A 27,653-nucleotide genomic window follows, 5' to 3' on the forward strand; every position below is an offset into this window, starting at 1 on the left:
GTCTAAATGTACTCAATCCATCTGTGTATAGCCCCATAATACTGTAAATTCCTTGAAGGCAAGAATGGAGGGTGCTGATGCTGGTGATCCAAGCATTAGGATACCGCGTCTAGAGAAGCAGGCAGAACGGTTGCTCTCAGTCAGCATGGTAAACACAGAAGGATGGCAGCGGCCGTGGGTGCTATGGCTTGTTTTAATCCCACAGACTGAGGCACAGATGGAGGCAGCCCAGAGAATGTTCTCCCCACACTGAGCTGCTAACAGGATCATGAATCAATAGCTCCAAGAGAAGGGTGGCAGGCTAGGCACTACCTGGAATATTAGTCTTTCTTCCCCATTAAAAGCAGAGGCTACCCTTGGACAACTGTCCCAGGGAGAAATCAAAATAAACTAATACAGGGGTGCCTGGGTGGCTCAGGCCTCTGCCTTTGGCTCAGGTCATGATCTCGGGGTCCTGGGATAGAGCCCCCCGTTGGGCTCTCTGCTCAGCGGGGAGCCTGCTTCCCCCTCTCTCTCTCTGCCTGCCTCTCTGCCTACTTGTGATCTCTGTCAAATAAATAAATAAAATCTTAAAAAAAAAAAAAAAAAAGCCTCTGCCTTCAGTTCGGGTCATGATCCCAGGGTCCTGGGATCGAGCCCCGCATTGGGCTCTCTGCTCAGCAGGGAGCCTGCTTCCTCCTCTCTCTCTGCCTGCCTCTCTGCCTATTTGTGATCTGTCTGTCAAATAAAATCTTTTAAAAAAAATTAATACAGTACTTAATATTTGCAGAGAGCTTCCTGGAACTCTATATGCATTACCGTATTTAAGCTTCCTAACAGTCCTAGTCTATCTTTAACTATCCCTTGTCATGGAGAAGGAAACCTCCAGTGGGACTAAGTACATTGTCCAGACTCGGCAGCAATGGGACAATGTGAAACAGTGTCCTAACAGTCTAAAAACGGTTCTCTCAACCACTACAACCGTATTGTTAAACCACATCATTATCTTGGATGTAGCTGCACCTTAGCAAAAACTGGTTGAGGAATAATCATTAAAAAGCACCTGGAATCAGGGAAGGTCTTCTAGGGAACAGGGATACCACAAGGAAAAAAAGGGGGGGAATGAGACAGAAGTAGGTACTTAAGACAAACCTTATCTACCTCACAGCGCTCTCTAGTTTGAGCTGCAGCCGTGTCATGAAAACGTGACCTCAAAATCTTCAGCTGCTAAATAGGTCATAAAATACTACCACTAGTCTAATAGAGACAAACATGCCGCTACTAAAAATCTTCCAATTAAAATGATTACTAAGCTACGACTTCTCAACATCTAGCTCTCATACAGCTTACAAAGTAGGATGCAAAAAGTTCCTGCTTTTTGAGTCACTAAGACACAGGGAAGACATCCTTCAGAGGTGACAGGCAGAGCAGAGCCCACCGAAAGGAAATGGCACCTGAGACACTGTTCTAGCTGGGCTCTCTCGGTGCTCCGGGTCACAGCTTGGCCAAGCACAGCTGCACCTCTGGCACAAGCCGGAGTCAGGACACCTGCACCTCTTCTAAAAACCTAGAAGACCAGCCAAAGTACAACTACACAGCCGCACTGTTTCAAATGGTGAGCGTGCTGGCTTTTAAGAGCCTGTAGAAATGAAGGAGCTGCCCAGCTGCAAGAGGGGACATAATGATTAAATAAGCTTTTACAAAGCACCTGTGTAGCTGGAAGGAATTTAAGGGATCAAATTCTGTACTCCTCTGAGATCATGAAGTATGATTTGGTAAGCAGGTAAGTTTTTCCATCCTCACCGATCGTAAAATCACACTTATAATTCACACAAGTAATGTCCCTTTGTAGGAAATGAATGCACTTACTCCACAAACCGCAACTTGCATGATGGCATCAAAGCCACCTTCGGGAGAATCCAAATTTCCAGATATGTGCTGTTTACCAACAAGTTCATTAAATACTTCCCCTTTATCAGTAAGACTAAGCACATTTTTGTAGCTAAATGGGCTGGTGCAGTTCTGTTCACTTGTGCAAGGGTTCCTCAGCTTGGCTGGTGTTGTACTAATATAAGGCATCACAGTTTTCTCCACAAATGAGCCAAATCCTGTGAAGGAAAAATGCATATAGAGAGATGGATAGATGGATGGGCAGGCAAACTTGCATTAAAAGGAATAAAGTTATGTTACCACATGTACATCAATCTTCCATAAGAAATAAGATTTTAATAACAAAGTTTGAAAAGGAGATCATTATAATATGAGAAATCCAGGGCTAAAGAGAGATTAGGCTGTACAGACAGGTGTGGTCATATTAATTAGTAATGAAACAGAACTGGAATACTCAGCATGCTTAAAAAGTAATTCAACAAATGAATGAGTATGCTCCTATGAAAACAAGCATGCATTTCATTATCTACGTGATATAATCTGTGTTAAGCAATATGACAGCATAAAGTAAAAGAGGAACAAGGAGGCACAAAAACTGCAGATATGTGACAGGAATATCAGTTTCCCCTCAGAAAGAAAAGGCTAAAAACTGGCCTATTTATTTCACAAGTATACAGTGAAGAACAAAACTGCCAGGACTTATACAAATGAAAATTATGAATGTTCCCAATAATCCTACCAATTCGGAAGTCTGAAGTAATCCTTCTCATTTCATTCATGAGATCCGTTCCGAGACTTTTAACATTCTCCAAATCATCTTTCATAGAGTAGGAGAGGTCCATAAGGTAGTAGAGATCAATAGGATAGTCTTCAGCTCTCTTAAATTTTAACGTAAATATCTGTGGCTCCCCTAATTAAGCAGAGATTAGAAAATGAAGTTAGTTGCCAGCAATCAGAAACAAATGAGGAAAAGCAAACTGGATTTACAAACTGTATTATTGCCATAACTTTTACAAGATCCTGGGAAGTCCACTGGCTAACTAAACGGGTGTGTACTCAACAAACACTTACCATGCCAACCCTGGGCATGCAAGATGAAAAGGACAATACTCCACATGGGCAAGACAGACAGACAGCTGACTTAGAACTATGACCAAGGACAACAAATAGATGGGAGAGCACGCATCAGACTGGGGTGGGTGAGGCAGGGCGCACTACAGCGTGCACCTGACCTTTTAGAGACCAAAAGTTCTAAAAACAGTTTATTCTCTGTTTATATACGTAAGTGAACAAGATCATCTGATTTTTACTTTCAAAAACATGGCAAAAAAAAAAAAAAGTTTTAAAAATGAATTACAGAGACAAGAGACTTGTTGAGAAACTACTGCAAAACTCTAGAGGAAGACAGGAAGATCCGAACCAAAACCATAAGGAATAAGAAGCGGAGAGAGACACAAGAGGCGTTAAGGTAGAATTTGCTCAGGAAACAGAGGAGAAAGAGAATGTCTGGGTGAAAAAAATCATTGCATGTTAACTTGCAGATATTCTCTATACAGATTTCTAGTACGCAGCTGGGTGAATGGGTTTGGGGCTTAAGAGAAAAGGCTATGTTACAGTACACAGATGGTTTTAATGCCATGAGAGAAAACCAACAATGAACTGGACTGCAAAGAGGAAGGAAGTAGAAAGACACCAGAAGGAGACTGGAAAGCAATGTTAAGAGAGAAGAAGACAAACCAGGAGTGATGTAAGAGCCAAGAGGGAGCATTTCAAGAAGTTCAAAGGTGTTACTTGGTACAAGAAGGTTAAGGGGAGGGCGGGGGGGAAGGGCCTGACAAGAATCCATGAGGTTTGGTGGTTCAAGGTGAAGGCAGAGCTTTGTCAGAAGAGGTTGAGACGCAGGCTGAACAGTGGTCAAGAGGGGAACTCATGGAGACAATGACTCTGTACCATTCTTTTCAGAGAAAAGGGACGGACACTGGAAAGAGCAGGAAAAGAGCTTGTTTTCTTTTTTCTTTTCTTTTTTCAATGCAAGACTATCAGAGATTCTTATAAAAGTTTAATATGTTAATAACATTAAACATATACAAAGGAAAAACACGAGTTAGAACAGTGTGTTTATATTAGGTAATTGTACCACAGGATGGACACTTTTATTTTTAAAACCCATTAAATATAATACTTTCTCTTTCACAGAATTTCCTTCAGATATTAGGCAAACTTCATTATTTCAAGTATATGTGTCTAACAAATTGTTATGTCTGCAAAAAACTTCTAAAATTTGACATATTCCACATTTCTGTTTGAGTGCCGGTCCATATGCAAAAATGAACCCTATAAGGAAAACTCAAAAGAGGCTTACATAGTCGTCAAGATCTCCAGCTGAAATAAAAGTTGTCATACAAGTAGATTTCTGTACCTGATCGTAATTGCAAAACCAACTGCTGAGGTTGGATCTGAGTAATATCTTCTGGCTGGAGCTTCTCTGCTGTTCCTTTGCTACGGTTGGTTACATTTTTATTTTTCTTTATATCTTTGGAGCCTCTGGGATTTTCTATGTCATCTGGATGGCAACCCTTCTTTTTTAAAGCTTCTAAATCATCACACCGTGCAGAAGTAGGCATTCCTTCTTGTAAAAATGTCTAAGTGACATACAAAATATAGGTATAAACAATAAGTATAATGGTCAAACATTTTGAATAATCATAATTGCGTATGTGCAATTAGAATGCAAAAAAATCAAGTGACACAACTAACATACTTCATTTCTGGTTTTTAAACAAAATGGTCCCTTCACCCCAATCATATGCTCTTCTTTTAAAAAAATGAACTCATTCTCTAGAAGAGTAATTCCTTTATAATTACTATATTACTAGTAATGAATTACTTTAGTACTATAGGGTTGACCTAAGTGTACATTTTAACTGTCCCACCTTCAAATTCAAAGTATCTAAATCAAAGAAATTCCTCAGTGAAAATCACACAGTCAGCATGCTTAATGGCCACTAATAAATAATGTATATACCCAAATACCAGACAAATATTTTTTTCCCAAAATTTCCCTTAAAAAAGTCCTATATAAGTCTCTCATATCATGCAGCATTCTCCTCACATTATTTTGAACAACTTGGTGTTTAGGGAAAACATATTAGCCTGGAGGTGTTTCAGTGAATGATGCAATTTTTAAAAAGGAGACTGAGAAATTTAACACAGAGGTAGTAAGTATTCCTGGAGACATGAAAAAATTTCAAGTGTTGGTTATTACTTTAAATAAGGCTTTTAAAATTCATTTTGAAAAACAATAATCACAGTGGTGATTACATGACAATACAAAACAGTAATCATTAAAATCTGATCACATGATACGGTCATGAGTATATTTCCATAGAGTGCATTTTAAAAGTATAAAAATAAAAAAGGTCTGAGTGCTATATAAACGCTACTTGTGGCTTGGGGTAAAACTTCCAGTAGTGATATGATTTCAAAATGTGTTATAGCTCCAACTTAGATGGAAATAAAAATTTTATCAGATGACTGAAGAAGTATCTTAGTGAAAGCAAAAACACTGTTGTTAAGATGTATGCAAAACCTTTGAATAAAAGTTTTTCATGAAATGTGAGAGTGGAGAAAAACAATGGCATTAGTGTGTGGGTATGTGTCACTTTTAAATGTGTACCTATAGTAATCAATTATTATTACAGACATGTGAGTATTTCACATATATCCCTACAAATTTTATATGTAGTTATATAAGCCAAAGATTTTTTTTTTTTTTTTTTAAATCTTGACACTGGGAAAATAAGGAAATGCCTTTTCTCTGAGGTCACTTTGTGTTCAATTTTATATGTTATTTTTTCATGCCTAAGTGAGGATATTTAAATACAAGAATACACAATGGTTTTAATCAGTTATTTTGAAGGGAAACAACACTAATGAGAGCATTTATGGAATTAGAAAAACTAAAGGGAATACAAAGGGTCAGATAGTTCAAAGCTGAACTACTTTTACATATCATCAAACCTAAAATACAACACCAAAGCACAGGAGCCTAGCGCAGAAATTTTCAAGACCGTAACTCAAATAAAATTTCACTAAACACATTCCAAAATCATGCCACAAATTTCAAAGACTAAATTACTTAAAGAACAGTTTGGCAAGTTAAGCCCTTCCTGAGACAAACTGAATTCCAGAATACCATTTTTAGGAGAAGAAAAGTATCACTGGAAAAATTTTGAAGTAACAAATGAAAAACCTCTGATTTTGTCTTTTGTATGGTAAAACCATACTAAGTATCTGATATTTAACCAGTTTAGTTACACCTACAAAGCAGCTGAAAAGTATGAAGTCCAACTGCCTGAGTAAAAATCAACAATAAACCTTTGAGCTTCTGATATTATTCACTCTAAGAATAAATTATTTATCTTCGAATGACTTCCCAGTACTTCCTGGTCTGACACTCATTCACACATTTATTTATTTAACATTTAGTAGGCTTTGTGAAAGAATCAAGTTAAGCAATGTACACAGATGACACGAGTGAATAAAATTTAAACCCTAACCTGAATGGGTTTTTATTTGGGATGCAAATCAATCCTATATTAGTTCTAACTCAGATATAATTAGTAAGATTAGCTTACACCTCTCCCGGAAAAAGAAAAAAAATATATACCTCTAAAACAAATTAAATGGCTAGGGATTTAGAGAAGCTATTATAATAGAAATATAATGCATTTATAATAGAAATATAATGCATGCCACAAAGGTGAGCTATATATGTATTTTAAAATTATCTAGGAGCCACATTAAAAGAAAAAAGAAACAGGAAATTAATTTTAACAATATATATAAAATGTTACCATTTCAACATTATTAATGATTTTTTTTCATCATTAAGTCTTCAAACTCCAGGATACATCTGAGGCTTAGAGCAATTCTCAATTTGGACCAACGTGGAACACGTTTCAAGTGCCCGACAGCGACATGGGCCTAGCGGCTATTGAATTAAACAGCTCACCTCTACACCATCACATAGTTGATACCTACTCAATAAACATTCAGTAAAAATTCTTATCTAACATTTCCCAAGGATACAATATTGGACCATAGTAAATGACTAGAGAGTAAACAGAAAGGCCTTGAACAATTTTACTTACTGAATTCGTACACCATCCGCAATTTGGCCCTGCTTGTATACATTCTCCACATGATTTGGCATTTGCTTTTAAACATCTATTTTCATCTGTCAGGACGAAGAATAAACAACTTTACTTGAAGTTTCAAGAAAGAAAATAATGAAAAATGACTAAAATGACAAAATACAACACATATAAACCTTACGTATGAATAACACAACATATGTCATGTATTGTTACACATTATATATTATAAATATGTATTACATTATATTAATAACATATAAAAATTGTTAATACACTGATCAGAACTACCCCAAAGAGGTGATGTTACATTACCTTGGCATAGAGAGCCATGAAAAGATAGCTAACTTTCTTGTCTTCTATAGCAAAGACTAGGTATCGGTACCAATAATCTATACATTCTTCCTTTCTTCAAAGGCATAATTTTAGGATCTATTATGTTGGATGGTCATAACTATCTGGAGTTTCTTACAACTGCGTAAAATATTATTTCCTTTAAGTCATACTACCACACCCATACCCACAAAAGCATCTGCAAAAGATTTCCCTTCATTTTTAAGAAGTTAAATACTTAAAAAGCCCATATTCATCCAGTCCACAATCCCATGATTTTTCAGGCTCTATGTGGTAAGAATGTCTCACATTTCTTTGAATCCACCTAAGGATTGGCATGCCTTTCATGTGGTAAAAGCACTAACATGGACTGTCTCCAATGTGTCTGCTCTGATTATAAATCTAACATAGATTCAAAATAAGAAAATTTGCAAAATACATAAAAGCATAAAGAACAAATTCAAAATCACCCATAATCTACTCCCTAAGGGATAACTACTGCTAACAATTTTGTATATTTCTTTCCAGTCCTTTTTCTATGTAGATAAAAAAAAAAAAGCAAGGAAGTACACATATAGACATTATTTAAATAAACTGAGAATATACATTTTGCATACTATTTTTATACTTTATCCTAAGTGTTTCATTACCAATTCTTTAAAAAATGGCTCTTGATGATTATATATTTCATTATCTTAATGTGTCCTATTTGATGTTGGACAAATTTAGATTGTTTCCATTGCATGCATGCGTAGTTTCCACACATTTGCTCACAATGCACACATGAACCTTCCAAATACATGTATACACATATGTGCATATACATGCACCCTTCTGAGGACCATTCTCACAGTGGAAAACTCCGATCCTTTCCTTAGCACAAACTAAAAAGGAGAATACTTGAGTTGGAGAGTATTCATGTTTTTAATATTCTCAGTATACACTAATTTCTATCCAGAAGAAATATTCAAATTTATAATCCTACAAGCAGTATACAAATACCATTTTCACCAAACCTTCGACAAACACAAAGTACTTTTTTAATATAAAAAATCTTTTACTCATTTAATGCATATAAATATCAATTCTATTGTCAGTTATTTAAGTTTCACTTTTATCAGATTTTACTGACCGTATCTTTTATACATTTTGTTTATATCTTTAGCAATTTTTTTTTCTGTCATGTTTATCTATTTTTACTGGATCTCAACACATGCTAATCAAATTAAACCTCTGCTTAGTTTCTCATCTTATTGATGGTGTTCTGACATCCAGACACTTTGGGTTTTCATGTTGTTGGTTTTAGGTCATCAACTTTATCAATAATTTCCTTTAAGGTTTTTCTTCACTTTTCCATGTAGTTAAGTCCTTCTTATTCTAAGATCAAATAATTGTTCTATGCAATGTATTTTCTGAAATTTGGAGAAGAGAACTGCACATCCATTATTCCAGATGTGGATGCACCATGGTTTGTAAGAGGATTAAATATATTTTTTGGCTTTGTTTCATTCCTCTTCTAGATCATGCCAACATTTTGCAAGACTTTTTTTTAAAGATTTTATACTTATTTGACAGGGAGAGATATAGCAAGAGAGGGAACACACGCAGGGGGAGTGGGAGGAGAAGCAGGCTTCCCGCTGAGCCCAATGGGAGCAGGGAGCCCAATGCCGGTGATCCCAGGACCCTGTGATTCTGACCTTTTCCAAAGGCAGACACTTAATGACTGAGTCACCCAAGCGCCCCTTTGCAAGACTTTTTGATCAAGAGTAAGAACATCTTCTAGAAAGTGAGTTGTTCCTGGTTTCATTTTTTTAGATAGTAATGGTTTATTTATAATCCACCATTTTACACACTCACTTTATTTTCTTCTAAATGTGTTACACACCTTTGCTTTCTCTATGCTCACTTCAACACTCTATTACAGTCTTAAAAGACCTTTCTGTTGTGTTTTGTATTCCTACCACTTCAGCATTTCCTTAGCCGGCCCACCCTGTCACTGTTCTGGGTGGCAGCAATGGGCTGGATGTTGAAGGGTCTCGCAGGCCACTCTAAGAACCTTTACCCCAAGTGAAATGCGGCCCTTGCACAGCTTTCAGAAGGAGCAGTATTTTGCGGTTTACACTTGCTCAAGAATCTAATTGGTCAAAAAGTAATACAAAACACTAAAATGAAAAGACAACTGAAAACTTTTTTTTTTTTTTTTACCTGCTTGGCCAAACACACAGCAAACTGAACCAATCAGCCCAATCCAGAAAATCAGTTGTAAATTCATCTGAAATACAAAATGTACATTGCTAAATATTAAGAAAATAACAAAAAACAATAATACATTAAACACAAAACATTCCCACTCACCTTATTTTCTGTTGATTTTATAAATATAATCCCTCTCAAACCATTTCTTCTCCAATCCCTCTCTATAACTCTTTTATCCTCCCTCTCCCCTCCTCAGTTACCTCACCTGTCAATTACATTAATGTCCACACCAGATCCCTAGAATCCATTCTCACCTTTCTCCATATCAAATAGGTTTTAATGTCTAATTAACAATGCTCAAAACGTGTCAAGTATTCCCAAACACTATAAGAGCCATAAACAGTCTTTGTTCCATGGAATCGCTATGTCTATTACCTCCTGTGGCTCCCAGGAGTCACACAGCCATATCCAGATGCTGCAGTTACCTCAATACTGCAGGTCAGTTTGAGTGAACTTGTCAAGATTGAGATGGCTCACCCCCCTGCTAATAACTTTTCAATAATGTCTATTTCTCCTCGGGCTAAGGCCAACATCCTGCCCAAGGCCTGACTTAATTTTTGAGGTTGAGCTCCTGTAATTAGTTATCTTTTTTTAATAAAATAATGTCTATGCATGGGATTAGTAAAACATTTAGTTCAATTCCCTGTCATCTCTAGATCTACAAATTAGACTAAAAAGAAAAAAAAGAAAGAAGGAAAAAGAAAAAGTACAGGAAGGGAGCCTAAAAAGACCGACACGCCTAAAAAGACTGACAGGGGTTTGAGTTGTCTTCTAGAATCTCTAAAGAAAAATTAAGTAATCTGTATATTATCGAGAATCACCCCAACCTGCAGCCATTAGGTATAGGACAATTTCCTGTGAATCAGTTTTTCACAATATTGATCTATACTTACTTCAGCTACGGCCCCAGCCACAGCTCACTAACCCTTATCCTTTCACTGTTCATGGTTCTTGGACTAGCAGCCAATCACGTATAAGCATCTGCCTCTCCCACAAGCATACATAAAAACAAAGAGAAATACGGTAAAATCCCAAAAAGTTAGCTTACTAGTTATCAAAGACATATAAATTAAAGCAATACGAGGTAAACCAGCAAGACAAAAAGGGGGGAGAGGGAGTTTTAACCCAAGGAAACTACTGCAGATAGCTGACAGAAACCAGAGATGGCTCTATAAACTGGTATAATTTTGGGGGAAATAATTTAACCTGTATCAAAAGCCATAAAAAAATGTTTCTACCTTCTGACCTCGCAATCTAGCTATTATTCATCCTAAGGAAATAGTTAAAAATGTAAAAGGTGATACACACACACAACTCATTTATTTACAATAGGTATAAACACAAATGTCTTCTACCCAGTAACAAGGAAACAGCTAACTGCGTCAACCAGATGGGACTAGTAGAGTCATAAAAATAAAACGTAGTAACAACAAAAGGTTTTTAGAATAATTTTGAATGCAAAGTACATATTTAGATGACAAGTATGTGAAAATAACAGTACATGAACATATAAAGTAACCAAGGAGTCCTAGAGATGACAGAGACTTATATGCATAATATAAAGACAATGGTGGGGGTGCCCGGGTAGCTCAGTCACTGAAGAATCTAACAATTTCAGCTCAGGTCCTGATCTCAGGGTCCTGGGATTCAGCACGGCATGGGTGGGACTCCATGCTCAGCAGGGAATCTGCCAGTCTCTCTCCCTCTGCCCCTCCCCACTGCTCTCTCACACTAAATTTGAAAAAAAAAAAAAAAAAAAGAAGAAGAAGACAGGGACGCATGGGTGGCTCAGTGGTTTAGTGGCTGCCTTCCCGCTCAGATCATGAGCCCAGGGTTCTGTGATGGATCGAGTCCCACATCAGGCTCCTTGCTCAGCGGGGAGGCTGCTTCTCCCTCTCCCTGCTGCTCTGCCTGCCTGTGCTCTCTGTCAAAATAAAAAAAAATCATAAAAAGAAAAAAAACTTCCATTCTAAGATGCTATTCCCACAACTCCCAAAGAGTGCTTCAAAGCTGTGCTCAGAGCACCCCAGATTCCTGTGCCTCTTCTGCTGTCAAATGTTTAAGCTTTCTCTGCTGGCTTCCCAGAGAAGAAGAGTGAGAGTAACTTACGTAACCACACGCTCTACACTTGCTCAGAGCAGCAAGTCCCGCTATGCAGCGAGCCTACAGTTTTGCTTACGCACCACTTGTAACTGCATCCAAAAGACCGTAACTGTGCAGAGTGTCATAGAAGTGGGACATGCCTACAGTTTGCCTTGTATGGCCTCTCCAACAGGTTTATATGCAATAAATCCATTAGACTCAAATTCTAAGCAATTCAAATAACATTACCAATTCCAAAGTTATGACAAAAAGGTCCTGGAACATGAAGACTGTGATGAATGAATCATCCGGCAGTTTTCACACAAAAGAAACAGAATAAATATTCGTCCCATATATGGGCTGGTACGGTTCTTCAGGACACTCCTCAGGCTACTTCAAGGGCCCTACACTGCTTTGAAAAACGTTTTAAAATATTACACAACTCAGAGAATCACCATGAAGACAGAGTTAGGAGATAAGAGCAGCACTGTTTTAGGCAGCCTCACAACCTTAGGCCACCCACCTTTAAAACAGACTTTAAACGCCCGTCTTCTCCTCCTCCTGTAAACCTTGATGAGTCGAAGATTAGCCTTCTGAAACTCCCTTGCTCTGGAAGGCCCCAAACCCAGAGGCAGGCAAAACAAGGCTTTAGTGTGGAAGAGCAGCTGAGAGAACAGGGCGGCCGCTAAGAACAGGGACACTTGTCAACTCTCCTGGGACTGGTCAGCACACTGGCAAGAGACAGACAGCACCGTCATTGGCTGGTGACGCCTATAAAAGGCCAGGCTTTCCCTCCAGGAAGCAGAGAGACCAGTGGAGACAGAAGAAGACAGCAAAGAAGAATAAAGAGCAGCGAGGATGAGGCTGGGAAGAAACTGGGTTAGCGGTGGCCGAGGAGAGGACAGCAGGCTGTGCAGAGGACGCGGCACAGGAGACAGCAGCCTCCCAGTCAATGAGGACAGTCCCTGAAGGTACTGGACGCTCCTCCTGCATGTGGGGCAAGAAGGAGGATGCACCAAGAGCTCCCCGCAGCCTTTCCTCCTAAGGCAGCTCTTCTCCAAGTGTGATTGAGGCAACATCTGCTTCAGATGTACCTGGATGCCCACCCGGGCACCTAAAGCCCACAGGCTCAGTAGGCGGAATCTGTTCTCCTCTGATTCCCCAGCTTAGTAGTTTCCTACCATGGGTACTCCTCAGAACGTGAAGGGCTGGCAGGGAGAGATGCCTCCAAGGCATTATCCTGATCCTATCTTCAAAGGTTGTCTACACTGTTGTAGTTATCTACGTTGTTCTCCACTTTATAATCTCCTACTCCGTCCCCAACTGGCTGTAATTGATGTCCACTTCCTACCATGCATGTGAAACTGCTCGTGCAAAAAAATAACCTTCCAGGCCTTCCACTACTCTCTGCATTCATTCATTCAGGCAAAAAATGCCGTGACTGCCTACAGTAGGTCACCTGGGGAGATACATCCATTTCCCATGCACAGAATCTACACACAGCACTTAATCCATTTCACCATTCTTTCTTAACCCACTCTGTTCCCTCGGGCTTTCCTGGTTTCTCCTCCACCTCTCTGGAAGTTCTTCCTCAGCCAACTTTGTCAGATTCTGTGCCCAATCTGGAGAAACAAAAATCAGTCTCAAGGAATTTTCCATTCAGGCAAAAATACAAATGATTACAATATGACGTGACAGTTTCTGTAATGAAAATAAGGAAAAAGTGCACTGAGGACACCAAAATCGGCCTGGCCAAGTTCAGTGGCTTCACGGATTTGGCAAAACAGGCAGACAGATGAAGAGAAATGTTCCAAGCAAGAGGTTTGTATATGCAAAGCCGTGGAGTCCTAGGAAGAATTACAGTAACTTCTTTCCAATCTCATTTCTAAACATACATGCTTGGTGACCCACACTTCCACCCCCAACCCAACTGGGATTGTCTCACTCTATCTGCACAGAAAAAAAGGTTAGAAAAAATATATTTAAGGGCGTCGGGTGGCTCAGTCAGTTGGGCGTCTGCCTTTGCCTTAGGTCATGATCTCAGGCTCCTGGGATGGAGCTACACGTTAGGCTCCCCACTCAGTGGGGAGCCTGCTTTTCCCACTCCCTCACCCCCTCCCCCTGCTTGTGCTCCCTGTCTCCTTTCTGTCAAATAAGTAAATACTTTTAAAAATATGTATCTGTATTTTATATATATACATATATATATATATATATATATACACACGTTATAGTTTAAGCTGGTCTGTGGGATGATTATTTTGTCCCTGTAATTTTCTACAATAAGTAAAAATTACATTATAATCTTAAAATAAATTTTAAGAATCTTAAAATCATGAAGGCTGAAAAGAATCTTAACATACTTAAGCACTTCTGAGACTTATATTGTAAGTGAGGTAGGAGGAGCTGGGTCACAGAGAGCCTTCAAGGCCACCCCTGCTCAAAGGGTTTAGATTCTACTTTGTAAATAGCAAGGAAACTGGGGGAACAAATGGGCCAGGGTAGCACGCGATACAGACATGACAGAACTCCGCGAGGCAGAGGATAAACATCAAGCTAAGAGCTGCAAAACAAGGCCTGCTTTCCCTGCCGGGGCTCAGCAAACATCTGAAGGCACAGAGCAGCAGTGCACGAGGATGAGAAGACAACTGTGGGATTAGGAGGCAGCACAGCTTGGAAAAGGAATCACCCCTTTCAAACAACGAAGGCAGAAGGAGAATGATGTCAGAGGAGCAAATAATGCCTTTGTTTTAGAACCCAGGAAGGTGAGATGCCTGAGGGACTTCTAGGAAGGCTACCTACAGGAAGGTAAGACACAGGTCTTGATCTCAGGAGATAAATCAGGGTTAGTTAGAGATGACGGATTACCCCAGAATGGCTGCCACAGAGGCAGCAACTGAAACTATGAAAGTAGGAGGCTGTGAAGAAAAGAATACTCGGGAAAAGAGGCGAGCTCACGAGGCGAGGACCCAAGAGAGGGTAGGTACCTGGATGGAGCCCGGGGTGTCCTCAGAGCAGAGAGGACAGCATCCAGCCCACAAGGGAGTGCGTGAGCCTGAAGAGAGGTGCTTCTCTCGGTCGGTGCAGGCCAAGACAGCCTAGGTTTGTTCTGAAAGCAGAGCCAGGATGACTACAGGGCGGGGAGGAGGTGGGGTTCCAGGGGGGAGGTCCTGGGTACAGGTGGCGGCGTGGCAGAGCGGCACTCAGGGCCCGGACTTACAAAGGCACCACCACTCCTCTCACTGGGAACGACCCGTTCACCCCCATCTTTCCTGATGGGTTCCAGACTTCAAGAAGACAGGGCCTTGGTGTGTCTTATTCTGAGACAGCAAGCACCAGAACCACTTGGCACAAAGTCAATGTTCAGAAATTTTTGCTGAATTGTATTAAACTGTATGATGTTTTTTTCCAACATTACTCAGAAGCCCAGCAAAGAAGAGTTTCTCAGAATTATTTTGCAGACTCTCTTTAAATAGAAAACAGTTACTATAGACACCCTAGTAATACCAATTTTCAATTAATTTAGGTATATACAGCCAACTTAAAACCAGACATAAAATGCTTCATGGTCCTGGCTCTTATATGTTATGAACCAAGATTAACTTACACATACAAATAAAACTCGGCACCAAAATAATGCCAACTCGGTTACAAGGTAGTCAACCAGATAATCCAGATGTTGGCTGCTTATTGCCATAATTATCAGCACAAAAACACAACATTTTTTACCAGTTCTGTAGCTCAAATCCCTGAGACACCTCCCACAGATCCTCAGACTCCCACTGGAACTCACTGAATTAATCCATTGGTTTCCAAGGCAAGTGCGGGTGGGCGGGGAGGCGGACTGGCTGTGCTGACAGTTAACAACACAGAAGAGGACAGAGGCAAAGGACTAGAGATCAGGAGAGGTAGGTGAGAGAAAAAGGGGCTCCTGCACACAGGGGAGGGCAGAGCCAAAAAGGAAGGACGGATTTAACACTGCAGAGACAGGTAAAAAGTTCTAAGCGAGGATAAGCTATGGGCAATTACTTGAGCCACAGTTCCTTCTGAAAGCAGAGGCTGAGAAGAAACAGGCCTGCAGGCGATTTTTATACAAAGGTGACCCCGGGGAAAGACACAGATACTGAAAAGAGTGAACCAAGACTGCCAATTCAGGAGACTTCTTTGCCATGGGCGTCCCTGGGGGCTTGACCTGGCTGAGAAGTCTTGAGAAGTGCCCAGAGAGTCTGTCCAGAGGAGGGTCAATGTGGAGAAGTCCATTTACTAATTCCAGTCCCCACAGGTAAGTCTGCCCAAGGGGCACTCACTTCCCCCACGCTTCCAAGAACTACGGGGCATCTGCCCACAAGTCTGCACCAGCTTCTCGCCTGACCATCACCCAAGAGAACGCCCAGGAGGAACCTGAGGCAAGATGCAGTCAGCCAAAGTGAGTCACAACACAGCGGCAGTGGCTGCAATCAGAGAAGAGGCCAGGAGGAGGTGAGAAGGACAGCGGAGGTCTCTCGCACAGCGCTCGAAGGCAACCGGAGTTGAAAAAGGCAAGGAAACTGCTAGGCCAGAATATGAGAGGTATTACCTGCCTGTATTCTTGAAGACTCCCAATGATGGCAAGAACTGGGGAGGTGATTTAAGTCAGATACACACACTAAATCAAATATAAACAATCTTTGTTTTCAAAATTCAGTGTTTAAGATACAAGGAGCTCTTATCCATCGACTACAGATGCGTGAGGCTGACTTATGAATTGCCATCTCCCCTAGAAGTCAGCACTCGGTGTTCTCTCTATATTGAGCACATTATCTTACTATTTAATAAAGACACTAAAGATAAAGTTGACTGAAAATATTCCAAGGTATCCAAGAAACAACAAAAACGAAACCAGGAAGCTTAAGGAGGGCAAGCAGTGTATCATAACATGGTAGCACACAGCTGAGGGCACCAACTTGGAGCCAGAATGCCTGGATGCAAATCTCTGAAGTAACTTAATTTGAAAGTTTTGCTTTTTTTCAACCATAATCGTAACCAAAAAATTTTGGATTCATGCACTTAGGGGAGAAACAAGATCTAGAAGAAAGAATACACATTAGAAATAAAACAACTATAAACAAGATTAATGTTCATTGTTATAGCCACTCAGATACTTATTTGGATACAGTATCAAAACGTCATTATACTGTATGACAATAAGGTTTAATCAGATGCTATCATATTAGACACCAATTATATTAATAATATAATTAGAGCCTTATTTTATGTTCTACATCTAGGAAGGATTATTCTAATTAATGTGCTTTCTAACAATTTATATGTAAAATAATAAGAACAGCAGAATCTCAGTGTTTTCTATTACTACATTAGACAAAATACAGATAATTCTGAACATAAGTATCAGAGACCACCTTAAAAAAAGAGATCATGGTAGGAGATGACATACCTAATAGAAATATAGGAGAATGACTTGAGGCTTCTTCTGTCTAGGGGAAATAAAGAGGAGAGGCTAAAGAAAGGAAACTTCCCGGAAAAGACCTCTTACTACTAAAAAGGTGAATCGTACCCGTGGGATTCCAGCCATGGGTGGCTGCCCCTGAAGACTACAAAGAAAAAGAGGAAGCCTGGTATGCTTAAAGATCCAGAGTAGGCATACAGCAGGCACAGACAAGAATAACACAATACACTGAGTTTTGAGGATTTAGGGTCATTTGTAACAAAAAGTTATCTCATTTTTATTTCAACACTTTCAAATGACTACAATAGTAGCAATAATGATAAAAATAATTAACAGCTATCTTCTCCAAGTACCTCTGTGTGGTTATGAATGATATTACCTTTGGCTTACAGATGAGGAAACCAAATTACAGAGAGGTAAAATAACCTCTCCAGGGTCACACTGGTGGAAGGGAAATCAGACCATCTGAATTACATACAAGCTATCACCTGGTCTGTGCTTCATTAAACTCTAATTTTTTGAAGGCCTACTCAAGTCACTATTTAAAAATAAAAAAGAACAAACTTCCAGTGTGAGAATAGACTCACAGCATAAAAGTAGAAAGGGTTTATAATGTTCTGTGAGTTTCTTAGTCCTTCAAACTAAATGGAGGCCAAGAAAAGTTAATTTAGCTGGCAAATTTCAATACGGAGTACAATATTGAGTGTACCCATAGGTTTGGTGCCTCAATTTCTACAGAGTTGTTTTACCCTAGTATTACTTTTTACCATATTCAAGTTTACCTACGGGGTCATAATTCATTCCTTAAAAAATAAATCATCTTAAGCACCTCCTCCAAACAATTTCGTTTTAGTGGTTAACAGCCTGAACTGTGTGCATTGTTCCCATGGTCAAAAACTGTACAGAATTATTTTAATCTCCACTTTAAACTCACCTTTATTCACCAAAGTGTGGTTTTATGTCCTATTCAAACTTCTAAATACACACGTATTTAATATTTTTAACACTGCCGAAAGTAACTCACATGGCATTTCCTTTTACATCTACAGATAAAATCTTTAGAAACTTTAAAGTCCTATATTTGTAGAAATTGAACAATTACATTTTAGAGAAAAATTACTTTAAAAAAATGTGTTGAGTTAAATTTATTTCAAGTTTTAAAATAAGGTCCCGAAAACCCAACCAGTACAAAAAGAGGTCATCCACAAAAAATTTCTTCCTATCAAATCCTTGCAAAACGGTATATTTTTATTCAACACAACTTATTAAATTTAAGTCAGCAAATACTTATTGCAAATCTACTGTGCAGACAAAGCCAGACTAAGTGACAAAGCTGGGATATGAACCTAGGTCTGATTCAAAAGCTCAAGCTTTCAATAGAAGTAGGTTTCTAATAAAAAAGGTTAATGGTTATTACCTTTCAAATACTCTCTTTTAGACAACAGAATTTGCTTCCTTTTTTATGTCATACCATTTTAAAATCTTTTCACCTAAAAGTAGAAAAGATTAGGATAAATACATTGAGGTATATCATAAATCTCTCCTAAAAATATAACACAGTTGTATTCATCCCAAGCCTGTCCCACCATCATTATTTTCTATATCTGCTCTTAAAAGGGAAAAAACAGTCCTATAAAAGAATAATATTTAAAAATCAATACAGGGCGCCTGGGTGGCTCAGCTGGTTGAACAAATGCCTTCCGCTCAGGTCATGATCCCGGACTTCCAGGATCTCGTCCCGCATCGGGCTCCCAGAAACTTGGGGAGTCTGCTTCTCCCTCTGACCTTCTCCTCTCTCATGCTATCTCTCACTCATTCTCTCTCAAATACATAAATAAAATCTTTAAAAAAAAAAAATCAATACAGAGCATAAAAACAACACAACCAAACTGAAAGCCTCAGAGAATTTACATGCAGCTCTTCCCACTTCTTCCCATACAGAGGGCAGTCAGATGGGGAGCCCAAATGGAAGGTGCTCAGAAATCCCACTTATCTCTAGTCCATCAAATTTGAGGGTGAGTGTGGGGATGCATTCCTCTGGGGCAAGAGCATCTTTCCCCTAGAGGAAGAACAATTAGAACTCAGCATTTTATTTCCCTCTCTCTGGCAGGAATAGGTATGCGCTGGTGACCATGAAAGTGTTTATGACCCAAATATGAAGGCAGAATTAATGATTAACAAAACTTAGAAAGGATGAAGAAGAAAGAAAAAACAAGAGGAAATAAGAAAGAGAAAAGGCCAAGTACTCCAAGGCAAAGATACAACTTACAGAACAGCAGTCTGAACTAGAAACCTTTCTACAATTCACTACTCCTGCAGAAGAAAAAAAACGTGCTTTTTGAGATCACTGACTCTTTCTTACCCAATAGCAACATCCACCTGAAGCCAATGAACTCAAAGGCAAAGATTAGGCTGCTCCAAAGCAATAGGCTCACAAAACAATCTGAAACCTGAGAACAGCCCATAACAGGACTAGATATTTTAAGAAAATGACAATAACAGACTGAAGCAAAATTCATCACTAGGAACTGGTCTACGTACCTTCTCCAAGGAAACGTGAATATGGAAGATCAATCACCGTCACCCACCATCCAGCCCACAAGTGCACAGGAAAGATAAAGAACGGATATACTGCATGTTGGCACATAAAACGCCTCAAAGATAAATCGGTTGGGGGGAAGGGCGCAGAACTTAATCAGGAAAAACTTCTACAGAAGAAAAAATGAAAGGAAGTGAAGAATCTTATCTGCAAATAGGAGAAAACTGAGATGAATTTATTATACTCTTGAAGGAATTTAGAAAATCTCAAATAGGTCTCACAGGGATCAGTCAAAAACAGTAAGATCATAAAACTAGAGGAAAAGCGTACAGAACTCAGGGAGGAAACTTAAGTTGAAATCCTTTACAGAACTCATAAATACCAGGAACAGGAACAACACAACACAAAGTACATGCTTGAGAAAAACCACACAGAATTCAAAGTAATTCAAGCCAGTCAGAAACACGATGGAGCCAACAGTGATCTCATAAACAGGTAACTGGTATACTACCACCACCCCTCAAAAAGGAGAACCTACGTGAAAATGGGAGAAAAAAAAAAAAAAAAAAGAATTGGGAGCTTTCCAGCCAATGAACTGAGGAGATCTGGGGAGAGTGGCACTTCCGGTGGCTGCCCTATGCATCTCCTCCCTCTGGCTGTTTATGAAATACATCCTTTTATAATAAACTGCTAACCTGGTTAAAAAAAAAGTATTAAACTAAAAACTCAGTGAGGGGGCATTAATAAACTCAAGTCTAAAGGACAGACTTAAAATACAAGAAGACACTTGAAACAAAACTATCAAGCCATAGTATTTTAAAGCCTGATTCAAAATGAGCATGGAAATTTGCCTCAAATTAATTCTTCCAAGCTCCCTTGCGCTGGACATTACCTAGCAACTGATATTTTTCAAATCAACCTAGTGAGCTGTTCTTCTCTACACCTGCTACAGCTACAGATTTTGCCCTTCCCTGAATGAAGAAAAGAGTAGGTTAGTAATGGTTTTGTTTGAGAAATTTTACTTTGGGTTAAGTTTATAAAGATAATTGTAAATGGAGCTAGCAAAACACGTTAACCATCCTGGTAATGGTATCAAAAAAGCACTTGTTTAACATCTGTTCTACATTATTTTAATTAAGGAGAACTGTAAAGTACGTTCCCAAATTGTGTGATTTTATCTACTTTTAGGTGGATCACCCCAAAATTCTTACTTGATCAAAAGTTTAGTAACTTTTGACTATACCTTTTGCCACGGCTCCTCTCTGCCCTATAGAGTGGAACAAGCATAGTGCTAGGTCTATTTTAAATATATAACAAATGTTTTAAAAATTAACATAGGGAGAAACAAATTTCTCATTGTAGACAGCACAAAGCTGGAAATAATACCTACCTCAGAACTGTTGCAAAAGTAAAATATGATCATCAGTGTAAAAGCTCTTAGCAATACATATTTTTATGGTGATCTGTTGATCACATTTTACTTAATTACTGAATTTGCTTCCTGCTTTCCAACTCATTCACTAGTCACAGCTTCCAATGGTAAGAACCTGAGTGACTACTAAATAAACAGTTTTCAATCATTTTAAACCCGTGCTCCTTTAACAAGTACAAATCTATTCCCTGTTGTATTTTTTGGTTTTTTTCCTTAATATAACAAACGTACTTTTTCAAACTAAAACCTCCTCCTCCAGCAATGAAGTATGACCTACCATGACCCCCTCCTGAGAAGCACTATAATAGTATGAAATAAATCATACATTAACTATAAAATATTTGAGCACCACTAAATTACTATTCTGAGTTTCACAAAGAGTAAGAAAGTTTACTCATATATTCACCCAGTAAACATTTATACACTGAATGTTCCTAATAAATTTTTCACGTAAATACTGTCCCCATCCACTGAAACTACATTCCCTACTGTAAAATACAGATGCTAACTTTTCTTCTTCTTCCTTTTTTTGGCTTTCACTGGCTCTTCATCTCTTTACCAACCACAATAGGCAGAATTAACTACTCCTTTCTTTATGGCCCTAAAACATCTTCTTAAGCGTCTCGGATAGTAAATGGCAAACCCTCAGTTTTAGCGATGCTCAATAATACAAACTTCTATCGTAACTAATTGTACTCATGTCTGTGAACCACTTCAAGACTAGAGGGAGGACAAAACCCAGGCCTTCAACAGATTCTTGTTGCACACATACACATGTGTGCACGAGCACACACACGTCGAGTTGTTAAACAATATTTGCTAAATTAGACTGAATTCTGCCTTCTACTTATACTGTCCTTGGAACAGGTCACCCATCTATTGTGCATATCTTTGTTCATACCATTCCAGGCTCCTTTATGAAGCATTCCAAAACCACTGAAGCCAAAGGCTGATCTTTTTCTCAAAATGTACTACAGAAAATTATCTGGCATAGTACCTTGTGTAAAATATTCTTTGGTACTTGTTATGTTTCCCTAGATTAAACACAACTTGTCCTAACTAGACGACATACTCAACAGCAAAGTCCATGTCAACCGCTTGATCTACAACCACTGAGCACGGCATTTTTCAAATAACTGGCACTCAGTACACTGACGGATTAAAAGGTAACACACAGCAGAGTTACATCGGACGAGAGCTCACAATAATAGATGTGGCTGGTCAATGCGGGCAGGTTTTCTTAAAGCAATAACCTGCCACAGCACCCCTCCTCTCTGGTGACACAAGAAAATGGATGCTCGTGGGAGAAGAGGGGCGCTCCACACTGCCTGGGTTGAGTGGTAGCTATCCTTAAACTCACAGAATGACAGAATGAAGGAAACCTACAGACCACTTCTTGATGGTGTAGCTGCAGAAACCAAAGCCCCAGAAGGCAAAGTATTCCAGCCAAGGTCACAGAGGAACTCAGCCGCACAGCTTACACTGAAACCCAGGTTCACCACCTCCCAATCACAAAGCCTTTAGTACATCAAACAGCTCTTCTAATGATGAGTCTAAAATGACTAGTAAGTCTTTTTGTCTTTACCTCAAACATGTCAATCACAGAAAAAAACTCCCCAAGACCCAAATCACTCACTAGACTGTCACACAAAGGAATTAGAAATTCAAAGAAACGGGGGCAGGAAATGCTTTCCTGGATTCCTTTTCCTTCAACCAGTCCTAGACTGTTTATAAGTGTTCCCAGGCTTTCTGCCTGGCCCCCTTTCACTCTGCATACTCTCCTTTGGTGTTCTCAGCAGCAGCCCAGAGCTTCAACTAGCACTTACAGACTAAGAATCCCAGAATCTGAATCTCCCAACCAGACTTCTTGTTCTGAGCTCATAATCTGTGTATTCAACTGAGCTCCTGGACATCTCTACCAATGTCACTTTTAAAAACACTCGGCGTGGGGCGCCTGGGTGGCTCAGTGGGTTAAAGCCTCTGCCTTCACCTCATGTCATGATTCCAGGGTCCTGGGATAGAGCCCCGCCTCGGGCTCTCTGCTCGGCAGGGAGTCTGCTTTCCCCTTCTCTCTCTGCCTGCCTCTCTGCCTACTTGTGATCTCTATCAAATAAATAAATAAAAACTTTAAAAAAAAATAAAAAAATAAAAACACTCGGCGTTATAAATTCATTATTTCCCCTCCTTCGAGTCAACCAGTACACCACCCCGTTGCGATCATACTGCCTGTCCTGGGAAATGACACCACCTAACCAGAAACTTGTGTCACTCTGGGTATCTTTCGCCTCCCTTACTTGAGACATCAAGTCTCATCAGTTCTCCCTCCTGAATACAGTAGTGCTTGTATCCACACCCAAAGCACCCCCTACACCAATGACTTCCAAAGCTTTTTGATCACTCGCTTGTATCACTGAAAAGATTTCTGAGCTAACATATACCCAAAGTATGTGTTTATTTATGTTAAAATACATTTTTATAGCAATATAGTAAGATATTAAAAATAACAAAAATTTTAAACTTTAAATAAGATTAAAAATATGTATGTATATGTATATATATGTATGTATATGTATATATATGTGTGTGTATATATATGTACATATGATATTAACCCTTGTATTTTCTTCCTATATTTCAATCAGTCATTTTATATATCCCTGGGGTCTAGGAACCTGTACTTTAGAGATGTATAATGACACTAGTCCAGTCAGTAAAACATATATACATATACATCTATATGGGGGGGTGTGTGTGTGTTTATTTAGGTATGTAGCATGGATATTTGAAGCCATTTCTTTTTACTCATACATATTTCAAGATGATATACACAATTTAGCATTTTGCTAAATACAGTTAACCTTACCATCAAAAACCGCAAACCAAAAATTAAGTTTAAAGGTAGGTGACTTCTAAAAACTCACTCTGTATTATTTTATAAACATAACTCTGTAAGTCTTACAATTAGCCATCTCTGTAAAGAAGAGAAATTTAAGAGTACAGTTTGGCTCCTTTTGCACACGGCTCCTAAAGAAGAGATACCACATTTTTTTCACCTACCCACTAAGGTTGCTAATCTTCTGGGTTTTGTGGACTGCACCTCCTTTAACCCAAGTACATACCATAGTATTTTTTCAGCTTTCTACATCTATAGATACTGCTACCATTTCAGGATGCTGAAGACTAATATACTCTTCCTTACTCCTATCCCTGTCAACCCATCGCCCTTCCCCAAGACTCCCACTACAACAAAAAAAGACAAAAATCCCACAATATATAACCAAAGTTTGAACAGACCTGTTAATACAACAAGAGACATTTACACATTTGCACAATACAGTCCTCTAGGGATCTACCTACAACCTAACGCATCCTAACTTTCCATGCAGAGTGGGGAAATCTTCTATATTTAACAAGAGTCCATATAAATCCTCAGACACTTTCGGCTTGTTACACATTCAGAAACTGAAAATCTCAGCACTCAGAAGTTCTGCAACTTTGAACAGGCAGAAGATGTTTCATCTCATCATTCCAGGAGTGTAGTTAGGAGCAGACCAGTGCACCAACTGAATATTAAAGAAAAATATTTTTCTGAGGTAGACTATTATACTACTCCCCCCATGCTGTACCCTACAATTTATTTGGCAAGAATCCCAACAATAAAGCTATTATGTGGCAAGCATTCCATTAAAACTAGCACATTAAACTGATTAATTCTATTACAAAGTGACCAGATGTCCCCAGAGAAGCTCCAGAGTTAGGAATTTATCGTTAACAATATAGAACTTCATATTCATTCAGTGATGGAAACTGGGGCCAGATTTTAATTATACTGACTAGGAAGTTAAGGAAAAACTACATGATTGTTAAAATTACTAAATCTAGCAGTTTTCAAAATTGTTGATTCTATACTTTTTCATATACGATTATTGAAGGTATTATAACATAAAATAATTATAATATAGAATTTAGCATTCTTTTAAAAAACGTTAACATTACAAAAACAGTATTTCAGGTCTGTGAAGCCAACACAGATGCCTTAATTTGGAGTTGACTTGCTTTCTATTTACAGAAGTATTAACCACATCCCCTGTCTTTTTAGCTAACATTCTCAGAACATCTTCCATTTTATACCGAATTTTAGGATAAATTAATGGCTCTTTCCTCAGAGACTTGTCTCCAAACTACTGATTTGTTTCTTCTGTTTCCTGTGTATCACTTCATTATCTTAAGTCACTCATCTAATATTGATCAATGAACAAAAACTATTTAAAAATATGAACACTGTAGTGGAACTCTTATGTCCTATCCCCTCTGGATGTAGATGTCCCCAAATATAGAATAAGCTAAACTTCATCTAAAATTTCCTAATCATTTCTAAATGTGGTCTATTAATATAACCTAAGGATATACATTAAAAAAGACGCCTAATCAAAATTCATTTCACATTATTTTTGCACCATCAAAACAACAAAAAATAACCACCCAGTAATTTTACCCACATAAGTATCTATGTGGACTGAGCCCCAAAGAAACCTTGCTAATGATGTTATCCATTACATCCTGAGTTTTTTCTAAAAATCTTTTTAATATATGAAGAATAGATGAAAAGAAGTCATATTTATTGAACACCTACTCGACTCTGAACTGTTTTATGTATTATATTGGATTTTCACAAGTATACTGTAGTTATGGAAGGTTCAAACATGGGCTCAGCCGCTAGACCCCATGGGTTCTCTACTCGCTAGCTGGATGATCGCATTCCTGTGCCTCAGTTTCTTCATTTGTAAAATGGGGATAAAAATGGCACCTACCTCATTGTATCGGTTCCAGGATAAAATGAGAAAATACAGGTAAAGTGCCTAGAGCTAAGCATGGCCCACACTGTCCTTACTATAATAGCTACTTTTATTATTAATGTGGATATTCTTGTTCCCATTTTACAGATGAGGAAATGGAAGCCTAAAGAGGGTAGTTTACTGTGCAAGACTGTCGACTCCCAAGCACAAATCTGGTGAAATAAAAATGACTTCGGCATAAAATACTAGTGTTCTTAAAACCACAACTTGTTAGGAAGCCCAAGAATTGACACGTAGTAAGATGGCACCAGGAGCGGGTCGGGCACTGAATCTTGCGGAGCGCCTGGGACTCGCACTGCTGAGGGACCTCACACTCAAGTGCGGCCTCATAAACATTAAGCGGAAAAAAAAAAAAAAATAAATAAATAAATATATATATATATGTATACATACACATATATATGTGTGTATATATATATGTATATATATATATATATATATGCCAACACCGCGCCTTCCTTGCCTAGCGGCTCCACGGTTCCAACTTTTGTTAGGGCCCACCCTACAATTCATCCCAGGCCACAGGCCCTGAAGGCTGGGCCCAACTTCTGGAAGTTGGAAGCGAATTACTCAACAGTGCTCAGAGAAAAGCAGCCGGCGACAGGAAGGGAAACAAAGGGAAACCGTCAAGGTTCGTTCAAAGTCCTAAAGGCCTCCACTCGCCTTCTCACCTGCGCGCGGCGGAGGCGAGGACGAAAACCTGGGCGCCGCGCGGGGTCAGCCCGCGCCACGGAGCCCAGGCCACGAGCCGGGAAGGCTCGCTGCGAATGGCAGGTGTCCGAGGGGCTGCTCGCGCGCCCGGGTCCTCCGCCGACCCCGGCCCCGACGTGACAGCGCCCAGGCCTGCGACCCTCCCCCCTCGCAACTCGGCAGTGCTGGCTCCGCGCCTTCGGGCCGCCGGCGCCTGGGGAGGGCAAGAGGGGCCACGGGAGAAGCCGGGAGCGCGGCCGCCCGCCCGGACTTCCTCTGCCGCCCCAGGGCAAGCATTCCGCCCCCACCCACGCCCCGGCCCCGGCGGCCCACCCGGCCCCGACGTCCCCCCCACGCGGGGCCCGGCCCGCGGGGACCGCCAGAGGGCCAGCGGCACTCCGAAGTCCCGCGGCCGCCGCCCGCCCCGCCCCCCCCCAAGGCGCCTACTTTCTCCGGGCGGCGTCCAGGCCCCGGTGCGCTCGGCTCGGGCCTGCTGCTCCGCGGCTCCCGCTCGGTCTCTCCCGTGGGCTGGCGCGGCCTCCAGGCTCTCGGGCGCGGCGGGCTGCGGCGGCGGCTCCTCCTCCTCCTCCTCGGGGGTGGGAGGAGGAGACTCGGCGGCCCGGAGCCGCCTCCCGGCAGGAAACGACCACCGCGGCACCGCCTCCTCCGCGCGGCTGATCCTGCTCCTCAGGCCGCCGCCGCCGCGCTCTCCCTCCGGAAACGCATTCCTGCTTGGACGCGTCAGCCGCGCCAGAGGCGAGGAGGTGGCGGCGGGGCGGAGGAGGAGGCAGGAAGACCGCGGCCTGGACAAAGGAGTGGGGCGAGAGGGCCTGGGGGAGTCGCGGAGGGCGGGGCGTGGGACTCGGCCCGCCTTCGCCGTGCCTCAGTTTCCTTTCCTGCCAAGGGACGGAAGCGTTGGGGTGAGCCCCAGGGCTCCGCACGGCCCCGGCAAGCTCTCAGGCCCCTGTGAGAGAAGACGGGATGGGCCGCAGGG

The 27,653-nt window shown here is 40.3% G+C and overlaps 1 protein-coding gene across 2 annotated transcripts in view; it reads right to left on the reverse strand.

The window, feature by feature from the left end:
• ITGB1 (integrin subunit beta 1) overlaps positions 1-27,240 on the reverse strand; it is a 44,283-nt gene extending 17,043 nt beyond the window's left edge. The window contains exons 1-6 of one of the 2 annotated variants that reach the window (XM_032837904.1): positions 27,107-27,240; positions 9,564-9,630; positions 7,023-7,108; positions 4,289-4,511; positions 2,609-2,779; positions 1,849-2,087 (exon numbers count right to left, since the gene is read on the reverse strand). In XM_032837904.1, the coding sequence (XP_032693795.1) occupies positions 1,849-2,087; positions 2,609-2,779; positions 4,289-4,511; positions 7,023-7,108; positions 9,564-9,630 (786 nt within the window). In that variant the 5' untranslated portion in view covers positions 27,107-27,240. The remainder of the gene's footprint in view (positions 1-1,848; positions 2,088-2,608; positions 2,780-4,288; positions 4,512-7,022; positions 7,109-9,563; positions 9,631-27,106) is intronic. The other variant, XM_032837905.1, reaches the window with a different exon arrangement.
• Positions 27,241-27,653: the final 413 nt, after the last annotated feature.

The sequence above is a fragment of the Lontra canadensis genome, unplaced genomic scaffold, assembly GCF_010015895.1.
Source record: "Lontra canadensis isolate GAN:19392208 unplaced genomic scaffold, GSC_riverotter_1.0 scaffold100, whole genome shotgun sequence".
NCBI lineage: Eukaryota > Metazoa > Chordata > Mammalia > Carnivora > Mustelidae > Lontra > Lontra canadensis.